The sequence below is a fragment of the Syngnathus typhle genome, linkage group LG2, assembly GCF_033458585.1.
Source record: "Syngnathus typhle isolate RoL2023-S1 ecotype Sweden linkage group LG2, RoL_Styp_1.0, whole genome shotgun sequence".
Taxonomy (NCBI): domain Eukaryota; kingdom Metazoa; phylum Chordata; class Actinopteri; order Syngnathiformes; family Syngnathidae; genus Syngnathus; species Syngnathus typhle.
The window spans coordinates 14,932,950-14,944,465 of NC_083739.1; the positions used below are offsets into that span (position 1 = coordinate 14,932,950).

Sequence of the window (11,516 nt, forward strand, 5' to 3'; positions counted from 1 at the left end):
AACTCTCTGGAAACCATGTCTCCCTGACACCATTTCCTTTGCTGGCAATCTTCGCCACTATCCCGCTGAGAGCATTCAAGCGGAGCACTGATTGCACAACCCAGCGACATTTACGCTGTGGCATGGCAATATGTGCGCGATAGGAAATACAGAGATATGACAACATACTGTATATGGTCCCAGTTCCGGCAATCAGTGCTACCACCTCAACAAATCCAGAAATACGGAACATAATATTCCCCAATTTTCTTTTTTTTTTGCTGGTGCCTATGGTATTTAATCAAAAGAGGTCTTCGAGGTCAAAGATGATTGGAAAGATACCATCCAGAATAAAACTGATTTGAAAGTTTCCATACTGGAGTAAGAAGGCATTTATACTTTTAATAGCTATCCTAGACAGCTTGCGAAAAGTCATAGTTTTCATTCAGAGTGCGTCATAAATGGTTGTGGAGAAATATGACACCTTGAGAGACCTCATAAATATATGGCAAACCTTGTTCAGCGTGACAGGCTTATCTTCTGCGAACTTGCATCGCACTGTAGAGCGTTCACATCCTTATAGGCTTAATATGTCACAATGGTGGCATGACTAACATCACTGATTTTTAAAATAATATGGTGCGGTATTAAATACGAAGGAGACGATTCAAGGTCCTCACAGTTGTATCTAAGAGGAATGATTTGTTGGTTCTATTATACAGTGTCCATGAAAGGATGAAGTTTCACACTGCTTTGTGTCGAGATCACATCTTACATCTTTTTTCTCAAACTGTCCTTCATCACTTTGCATGAATACGAAGGCACAAGTAACTAACTTCAGAACTAATGACAGAAATCTGGCTCGGGACTATTTGTTGGCAGGAGTGGCGGTTGCCAAAGCAAATTCATTCATTAGCAGGGAATTGGACCGGCCCCAGTTCAATTTCAGCCAAACTCCAATAGCAGTTTGAAATGAAGGTGTGACAGGTCGACACAATCATGCATCTCTGCTAATACAGCCAATATTGATTCTCATGTGAATTAAGAGTCACTGCATGGGGTCAGCCTTAAGACTTACCATGAAACAAACATCAACCTGGTACCCCAAATTAGATGTTTTCACTAATGGCCACCAGAAGATAGCTGGAACCATGTTGACACTAAAGCATAAGAACACACTACTGCGTCCTCAGTGTCTTGGCCAGCATACTAAAAATCAGGCCAATTTTGACCATTTTCCCTGCTTTGCATTTAAAGTCAACTTAGGATGTCGCTCAGAGGGGTAAACAGACATACCAATAACAAATTGAACATTTTTTATGCCTTTGCGATCAGAATGGGAAAAAAGGCCCAATTCTTGGATGTCTCTGAAAGATGATCATTATGGAATATCCTGTGGTGAGAAGTGCGTACTTGAAAATCTACTTCCACCCTGATAAATGGAATTTTAAAAATCCAATAAGGATGCTAATAATAATAATAATCAGAAGAAGAATGCATTCTATGACTTGCTTTCGACAATGATTCAAAGGATTTGACACGCATATACTGGATGGACGGTAAGGCGAAAACATCAATATAGGTATTCTCAGTTCTTTTAATCCTCTGTTGTTAACACTGCCCAAACAACGACTGGGTGGAAAAAAAGAACATGTTATTCCGTTCAAAAGCGGTCGGTGTTTATTGGCTTTCCTGCCACATCAATTGTAGAGGACCCCTTGATGGTTTGCCTTCCATGTCACCCTGCTATTTAACAACAAAAGAGAGACCGATTACAACAGCAATAAGGGACCATTACTGACAACACAAGCCGGTTAGTTTTCATGTCATGTTTGCGGTGAGTGCTGTGAGCGGCTGCATGCTGCTATAGGGCATCTCGGCTGCTGGACAATACAAAGAAAAAAGGCAGTAGTAGTAGGAGTGATAGAACCAAAAGTAGAAGCTATGCTAAAGGGTTTGCAGCTGTAAATACTGCGCAGGTTTATGAATACCAATGCTTCCTATCAATGCGTTATAAACAAACAATGCATCTGGAATAAATAGAGCGGCCTGATAGTTTTCTAGCAACTTCCATCGATGAGCTCAAGCGTTGGCAGCTGGAGAGAACCTCTCCAAAACTAATTAGCATCTAAAAGAAATTGCGTGCATGAAAACTGAGAAGCATCTGTCTGAGGTGGAAGATCATCAGCCCTTATGAAAGGATGATTAAGGTGTAATGTGGACACGTTGTTATGCTTTGATCAATATGGAGGCTTCATCCCAGGGGTGACCTGGCTCCGGTCCGCCTCTGGAACGTTGAGGCATGAATATTAAAAAGAACTCTGTTGATGCCTCTCCGCCCACTCGCAGCCTTCGGTGCTACTGTGTATGGTGTTTTAGACAAGCACTGTCTCCAATGTGACACTTGAGTCGAACAATCTAGCTCTCGTGGAGGGATTAATTATAAGAGTCATGAGTGATTCTGTTTCATTGGAAGTTGGTAATGCCCCATTGGATCATTCGAGCCACAGAAGCACAAGCTGCTCGGTCTCTGTTCATTTCAGCCTGCGCTTCATTTGAACACGATAATGAGCCAAAAAAGAAGTGCAGTAGGACATTCATTAGGGTCGGTTTTTGAAAATGAAATATTTGATCCACTTTGCTGAATTTGAATCCTATCCTGACTTTTGGTACATTATTCTTGTGTGATGAGATTTGAACAGATTAATAAATCATCAACAGTTGATATATTTACGTAGAAACGATTGAGATAAATCAATTGAAAGCAGACTTCAAAAGCAACGAAACATTATATTCTTAGCATATTCAATTTATTAGCAATTTCTTTAACATGCAGACTACCTAATTTGACTTACATTTTATATACCGTATTTTCCGGACTATAAGGCGCACCGGACTACAAGGCGCACCTTCAATGAATGGCCCCTTTTAAAACTTTATCCTCATATAAGGCACACCGGACTACAAGGCGCACCATTAATGCATCATGTCAGATTTTAAATCCAAATCAAATCATTCTCCATTTTATCTTTTTTATTTCAACTTCAGACGCAACAAACATGACATGCTAAACACAGATATAAGAAGTAGCAATTCCAGGCTGTTATCATTGCGCATCGTCACCCTGCAAAAAAAAAAAAACATTGAAGAGGAAGAAGATCTACAGTGCAACCACACTAACACTCATCAGAGATTAGGAGAATCTCTTTAGCGACCCCTGAGGCCTTTCAAGTATGCTGTTGCCTACACACTTAATCTACAAGAGACACACTACAGGTGGTTAGAGAGCTGGCTCACAGTCGGGAGGCCTAAGTTAGAATCTCACCTCAAGCCCACCTGTGCAGAGTGAATACGTTCTCCCCATGGGCTACTTGTTTTCTTTGGGGACTCTTGCTTTGTTCCACAGACGCAGTTGGTTCATAGGCTACTCAAAATATACTCGGTCATGTATTGCTTGTACTTCATTTCCGACTTCCAGTCTTCCTGCACTTGAAAGATGTATAAATGTTGTTTCAATGTTGTTTACCCCGATATGGCTAAAATCAACAGCCATTAGGTTAGCATAGCAAGCAGAGAGAAGTACAACAATTGTAATGGGTGGCAAATGGTAGAAATGATAAAAGGTGATTTGTCATTTTTAACAGATGAATTTAAAACAATCCAGTGACTTTTGAATAAAATATATGACATGTGTTATGCTGGTTGGCTAGGTAACTAACTGAATAGTTTATACTTAAATTAATTGGTGTCCCAGCAATTTGGCTAATATGGTCCGTCACATCTGAATGTCGCCCATTGTTTTGATAATGGGTACTATTATGCAGCCGTGTCTCATTCCGAGTAAACAACTCCTTCTGATCATGGACCACTCCACTCTGTCATCTCCAATTGTGTAGCGGAGGGTCAAATCATACTTCACAAATCTCCAATGCACATTTGCCTCAGAGAAACATCTTCAGAATCATGTAGATGTTGCTTTGTCTCGTTTTCAGGAGAATTGTTATCGCCATGGTGACATATCAAGATTGCAATTAATATTGCTGGACCAGCCAGGACACCGCTCATGCTGCAATGAGGCAAGCATGGGTGCTCAAGTAATGTATGCAGTGCTTATGCAAACAGAAGCAAGACAAGGCGTTATTACACAGAGAATATTGTGCGCATATATTAATCATAATGAAGCTCTTATTTTTGGACATCATATCCCAACATTAAAGGACCCCAGGAATGGCAAAAATTCATATCCGTACTTTGCCCAAGCCAATATATCCATTAATCTCATTAATCCATGGAGTATTTTCACCAATGCAATGGAGGCCTGCAGTTCTTTCGATGTTGTCCTGGGTTCCATCGTGACCTCCTGAATGAGACATCATTGCGCTCTTGAGGGGAATGTTTTGGAGCCCGGCGTTTTGTTTTTTATTACCGTGGATTTAAAAACAGCTGTGTGTTTAATGAGATTCTTAAATATATGAGCGTACTATGAAAACGTTTGACCTGGTTTAGAGCTCTATACTCACTTGATGGTTGTATGCATGACGTGAACCTAATTGGAATAATGGCGGTAACGTACTTTTGATGGCTTTTCAAGTACATGCTTGTGAAATGCACATCCAGATATGATTAGATGGACAAAGGACACAGCCCTTTTAAATTAATTATGCTAATATATCACAGGAGCACAATGTCCTTGTCTATGCAGGTCATAATTGGCATGCGACAGATGAAAAAAAAACACAGTACAAAAAAGACAGCCAGAGGGGAGTTTGTTTTTGTAACTGATGTGGATGTGGAGAAAAGTCGACAGGGAGAATATGCAAAACACATTCAGGAAGGCCAAAGCTGGGGTTCAACCTAAAGAACTGAGATGGATGAGCTTTCTACTTGCTCACCATGGAATAAGGAAAAATAAACTTTTGAGTTTTTTTTCTTCGTTTCAGTTTCGGACAGCCAACAGTGTTGATTATCTCCTGATTGACTCAAAGTTTGCACAAATTCATACAAGGTACATATCAAAGAGCAAAAAAAGGTTGGTAGTCATATTGTGGCTTATGGAGAAAGAAGAACCTAAAAATACTTCCGGTGAAGGCCACGCTGAGAAACAATAGTTACCTGTCGGAATCAGTCAGGTCACACAATGCTTGTCCGGCTACTCGTGCGCTCTCACCTGTCATTGCCATACGAAAATGTCACACTTCAAATGCAACTTATTTAATGTGCTCTGTCATCACTGCAGGACCCTTGGACGCATATACCAACCCCCCCCAGTGCGAACGTGTCCAATTACAGACCGGCTCTTCCCGAAAAGGTCATCCACCGAGCAGTGTGTTTGTGCATACAGTGGAACGCCGACATATTCTCCTCTGGCTTATTTCATGTTTTTTTACAATTGAACATTCAACAATTGCTCCAATCATCACTAAGAGCTGCAGCTCAATCTGTAGAGTAACTCGAAAAGCGCTTCATACAAATATTTATTCTAAAAGTTTTTGACTTGCAGGAGAAATGCCCCTCAGAAGCACTCTCAGGCAGCTGACACCATCTAGAAAAAGGCCTTAAAATCACTGGGATGATTGATGACATTGCCTTACAGTAGATGAGCCATCAAAGAGTGATTGTCGCATTACCATTAGGATACTACGAAGCCACGCCTCGGAGAGCCCCAAGTCAAACACCAAACACCTCTACAGCAGCTTTCTCTATTCTGCAATTATGTTCAACAGCCTTCCCCCTACGGTTGACATTACACCAATGGCTATTCGAGACTTTAATAAGAAGCTGAACAAATATCTCAGCAGATGACTACAATCCTTTAAAGCCCAAGGACCATTTCTCAAAATATTACATGTTTATATGCTCCGGACTGAGTGGCTGTAGATCATTGAGGTGCTCTTAGAATTAGACTTCTAAAATCTTCAAAGATTCTACATAACTTGAATATCTATGCAAACAAAGTTGGGCCAAGGGAATCGAAATGTATGACAGTCAGGTCAATTGCATCACTTGCTTTTGTCAGTTTTCTATTTATTTTTACAACCTATTAGTGTATTGAGATGGTTGACGATGGTCGTTACTTTCACGCCAGACGTCCCTCTCGTGCTATCATGCAATAGTCATTACATGAGTCAGTGTGCACATATCTGTTTTGTCAAGCTCACAAATGGAAATGACCGTCTTGTTCCATGTTCCACTAGGAAATGAAGGAGACTCTAATTCGGATTTTGGGGCCCAACGCTTTTCAGATATGTGCTCAAATAGGACACGTGTGGTGCTGAGCTCAGTTCAGTACAGCACATAGGTAAGTGTGTGATTGTAATAACTGCTACCCTCGAGTGACTTACAAAGCACTTGTTTGCTTTTGAGAAGCGTGGCCAACAAATTTGAGTAGTGAGGGTGAGGGAGCCGACTTAAAAGTGTGCAAGCACTGCCATCTATTGGCTTCTTCTCATGCTCACGCTGTCACTTGGAGACAACGTAGAATGTAGTATGTGGTGTCAGGATAACAGTCATTTTCATTTATGTCAAACGACACTTCTGGAATCACCGCTTATCAGTTTTTACAACACGCCTGAGGGCTATTCATGTGAGCATCTCAGTGAGCTGGGTAACCTGGTCTAAATTGAACCCTTAGATGTGGTGGTTTTTGCAGTAATGGTATGACAGTTACATGACAAGAATACGTTTTCCATCATATTCCAAAGGATGGGAAAGTAGGTCGTTTTTTTCCGTCAAATGGCTTAACAAATTAGAACAAATGAAAACAAGAATATGGTACGCGGACTAATATTTATTCCGGAAATGCTTTGTGTAGTGGCGTGCATAAGCTCCATTAAGTGGCAGGAGCTATCAAATCTCAGTCATAGCTTCAACTGTGTTTTCCTCCTCAGGGAGTTTATATGAGCCTCTTTTCGCCCAGATTTTCAGGACCAGGATGAGCACCCCTACAATGTTGAGAAGGCTCAGAAAGGCCAACATCTGTGGATTCACACATACAAGCAACATGGAATGAATCCGACAAAATACTGAAAGCTATGGTATGTAATGTATATACATAAATATGTATGTACATTCTTTGTGTTCATGTCCACACTAATCAATGGAGAGAATGTGTAAACTGTACATAAATATATGTCTGGGTATGTTGATGTTATTGGAATGGAATGTAGGACAGCTTGTAACAGGTTATTTTTTCTGCACACTTGCTACTTGAGAATGCTACAATTTTCAGTCATCCATTACTTACATGGTACAAATGGACTGAAATCTCATCTATGATCAATGCAGAAAATTGGCAGTAACTAGGCTGGGCTCCTACTTTCAGTTCAATGTGAGACACATTTAAAACTTAGCCATACGTCATGACGCCAAACCCTCAGTTGCTGAAGTGGACCTTACTTACGATGTATACCCAGAAGCTCAGGGAACCGTAGCGATTCGACAAAATGTCCGTCTTCTCGTTCCAAGGTGTGTTCCACATATTCTGAGCGTGCTCGTAGTCCAGATCGATGAACCCTTTTGGGAGCACTCTGACACCCCAGTAAACGGATTTCAACATTTTGGAATTGGGATCAAGGACGTCACAGCGGTACGTTCCTGATGGACACAACGGAAACTTGTAAGCACTTTCTCATGTCACCACAAGAGGCCTGCCCTGATTGACACGTTGTTCACCTGCGTGTTCCTCCTTGATTGGGTCCAGAATGAGCAGGTCCAATTGCGGAGACGCAAAGCGCCTGAAAAGCTTGTCGTCAGAGCTGATTACCCCTGGGGCGTAGTACCAACTGACCCTAGAGTGAAGAGAACACAAAACCCTAAAGAACACCACATCAAGTGACCCTAACCTTAATATAATCTCGGCCATTTTGCCACTTGCTGCTGACTGAAAATGAGATCGCAGTCGTCAGGTCTCATGTCACAACCAATCACGGCTCACCAGTTTCATGAAGCTTACAAAGATACTTACAAAAGATACATTGTGCGGAGCAAATGTTTTGGATCCCTTCCTGTGGCATATCAGATGATCCCTCACAACTAACCAATGGGAATCAACGCTTACCTCCATGAGAATGTATTCATCAGTATCGTTTTCTCGAACAGACAATCCAGCTCCAGCATCTCTCCCATTGTCCTAGTGACAGTCTTGATTCCACACTTCTTAAACTCTTGACACCTGACTTGCTCATCGTGACACTTTTCCGTCTTCTGCAATTCAAACACACCATAATAGTCGATGCAGAATCCTTGCCCCTTGATTGGCCGTGTGCTACATTACCTGGTCTTCGGCGGAAAGCTCTTTCGGATTCTTCCCCAACATCGCATTGCTGTCTTTGTACGAGCAGACCGTTTGCGTTTTCATGCCAATGCCACATGTAACACTGCAGGACGTGCTGTTGGTGACCACCCGCAACTCCAACTCCTTTTTATCAACGCTATCTTCATCAGCGCTAAGATGAGGAGCTAATTGGAGGATTAAAAGGAGAACCAACTTTCTATCCATTGCAGTGAGGAATGTTCTGGAATTGAATGACAATACATGTCAATTGTACAGTATTTAACTGCTGAAGGAAGCTCACAGGGTTGGTCCAATTTCTAACCCAAATTGGCTTGCATCATGTTTTTTTTTTTAAATAATACTTTCATATTTTTTTGCTGCTCATAAACATCTCCACACAAAAGCACATTTACAGCAATATAGTGAAAATATTTACTTTGGAAATTGACTTAGTGTCCACCCCTACATTTTCAAAAAAAGAAATAATAATAATTAAGGTCCTATGCGTATTCTACGTCATCGGCGGAGGCTGAACTACTCCAGGAACAAGGAAGTATAGATGACTGTTTTAAAATGCAGAAAGTTAAAACAAAAGCTTCGGAAAAAATATACATGCATAAAGTAAAAAAAATAAATACGTTACCATACGGACTACTGCTCACGACACCCATGTGAATAAAGCTCATGCACGAAGGTAAGGACTTACAGTGTCACACAAAGAATATCCAAAGGCCATCAGTTGGTATGTGACGCTCAAATTTACGTTTGCATGAAATCCAGGCGTCACTTACTGTGCTGCAACATAATCGTCAGAATTATGTATTAAAGGCAAACGAATACAATTTGTTACAACTTAAACCATATTTTATATATTGCTTGCTCACTGTAACTCTAACAACTGCTTTGCTTTGTTTATTATCTTTTCATATGACGGCTTTACATTATCGTCATGACATCCACTTGCACTTTTCTATCTGTCCAGCAGATGTCAGACAAACACTCGAGACGGTTTTATACATAAAGACAAAAGTTGTACTGTCAGAAATTAGGAACATATTGTGGCGGATCTCAGTATCAGGCCTCTCATTCAGCAGACCAGCAGATATGTTTGTCCTTTGTGATGTGATGCTGTCTTTCTATCTTTAATAAATTGTCCTTAGCAACATTGGCAGACGGTCATGGAATAAAGATGTGTTGCTCACTTCTGCCAATCTGTATTTGTGATGGTGATGCTGAGATGCGTTAATTTACATGACTACAGTAACTAGTAAAGGCCTATATGTAATCCAGGGGTGTCAAACTATTTCTTTTCACGGGCCGCATTGTAGTCATAGCTTTTTTCAGAGGGTCATTATGACTGTCAACCCAAATCAATGTCTGAGCACTTCATTACATACAGTAAAAGTAAACTGACAAATAACTCGTTTTCAAATCAGACAAGTAAAAACTGGTCAAATATTGAAAAAAATATATAGTATATTATTAAAAATGAAGACAATTTGCAATTCTAGTAATGACACACAAATGTGATGCATAATTTGTCTTCGAGGGGCACATAAAATGATGTGGCGGGCCGTATCCGGCCCCCGGGCCTTGAGTATGACACCTGTAACATACAAACAGGCAAAGTTTAAAGTATTTCATTTCAAAGTATTATTCATTCCTTTTCATTAAGAAGAAAAAAATAAATGCTGCTCTTATCTTCCAACCATCTCAAGGTATAGCCCGACTCTCATTTAAGTGTGAATAGATTCATGGATGGATTGAGCCAGTTAACTTGTACAATGGAGGTGCAATGAGCTGTTTAGTGATGACGTTAGCCGCCCCCTCCGTCCTCCCCCACTGTCACCAGTGGAAACACAAGAAAAGCATCCTCCGCATCCTGCTGGCCAACAAGGTGACTGAACCTACGGAATTATCCACAACTCGCTGGTGGCAGAGCAGGGCAGATGATCATAGCGACAAATGAATCAGGACGAAAGAAAAGGGGCACATGTGTCTGTGTGTTGTTTCTATATAGAGAGGCGTCAGAACGTGGCATGCAGCATGTTTGTAACCAATTCAGCTTCACCAACCGTCTGTGTCTCTCAGGCATGTTGCATCCGGGTGTTCACAATCTGTAACAGATGGAGGCACGTGGATGTGCAGGTGGCTTCCGAGAATAACCTCAATTGAAATCCTGTTATTTGTCAACATGAGCGCAAAGAATGGCTGCAATGTTGTCACTTTAACAAGCTTATAGTACTTTTATTCATGTGGGTAGGATGGATCTTATTTCTTATATTGGTCCATTTGTCGATTGTTTTTAAACCATGCACATTGCGTACGTGCTAGGAAATCCAATGTTAGCATTCATTGGTTTACATACTTTTTTACATACTTTTTTGTCACGTATACACATGAATATACACAATGCCGCCTCTTGCAGTGTTTGTGCATATAGTCAACAAAGTCTCAGAAAGAGCTCTCCTGGATTCTTTTTTATTCATGTTCGTATAGCATGCACGGAATAAAGGAAATTCTAGTTTATGAAAGTGAAACACCCCAAAATCCAACCACTTCACAAAAAACACATTCAGTACTGGGTAACTGGTTGATCCTATTGTATTTTTTTTCTTTAAATTAGTAACTGTCAAACCTTCAATGTGATTCCTACAGTTGTCAAATTTGAAATGAAGGAAAAACGTCCAGAAAATATATCTAAAATAAAATTTGAGAGTTCAAAGTATCATGTCAGTAAATCTCGCAACCCGTCAGCTCAGTGGGGGCATCACAACTGTTTTACTGCTCACTATGAGAAACCAGTAATCGCTAATTAGAATCATTAAAAGCCAATTACATCCCCCAAATAATTATACCCAGCAGATGCCTCATTGAACATACAGTGCAACTAATTCAACAGCAAAACAAACACAGACAATCATGCCAACAGGCATACATACATTTAATTCATCCCAGCAATATTTTGAGAAGTATTTTAGGCGCTCTGCAAATATCTGTTTTCTCTCATTTACTGAAATGCGTCATGAACTGGTGAATTGTATTACTAATAATTGTATTAAGAATTTTACGATTTCTTCAGAAATATCATCACTTTAAAAAAATGCAACAAACATTCATTTATTTATTTAATGATATTTTTTAAAGAAAATTTAAATAACAGATAATAATGAAAATGTATGCCAACAATCAGGTTTTATTAATATCACTTTAATTCGAACATTAGTTAGATAATAATCAGCATAAATATAACAAAATTGATCAT

The 11,516-nt window shown here is 40.2% G+C and overlaps 1 protein-coding gene across 1 annotated transcript; it reads right to left on the bottom strand.

Moving 5' to 3' along the window:
• Positions 1–6,825: 6,825 nt before the first annotated feature.
• tmem81 (transmembrane protein 81) lies at positions 6,826–8,685 on the bottom strand. The gene is made up of 5 exons (XM_061272736.1): positions 8,252–8,685; positions 8,036–8,181; positions 7,651–7,766; positions 7,379–7,572; positions 6,826–6,954 (listed from the first exon to the last, which is right to left on the bottom strand). The coding sequence occupies exons 1-5, from the start codon at positions 8,474–8,476 to the stop codon at positions 6,826–6,828; spliced, it is 810 nt and encodes a 269-aa protein (XP_061128720.1). The 5' UTR covers positions 8,477–8,685.
• Positions 8,686–11,516: the final 2,831 nt, after the last annotated feature.

Coding starts and splice junctions, on each gene's coding strand:
- tmem81 (XM_061272736.1), bottom strand. CDS start 8,476: ATGGATAGAAAGTTGGTTCTCCTTTTAATCCTCCAATTAGCTCCTCAT. Junction 8,182..8,251: donor AGCTTTCCGCCGAAGACCAG/GTAATGTAGCAC, acceptor TTTGAATTGCAG/AAGACGGAAAAGTGTCACGA. Junction 6,955..7,378: donor TGAGCTTCTGGGTATACATC/GTAAGTAAGGTC, acceptor GTGAATCCACAG/ATGTTGGCCTTTCTGAGCCT.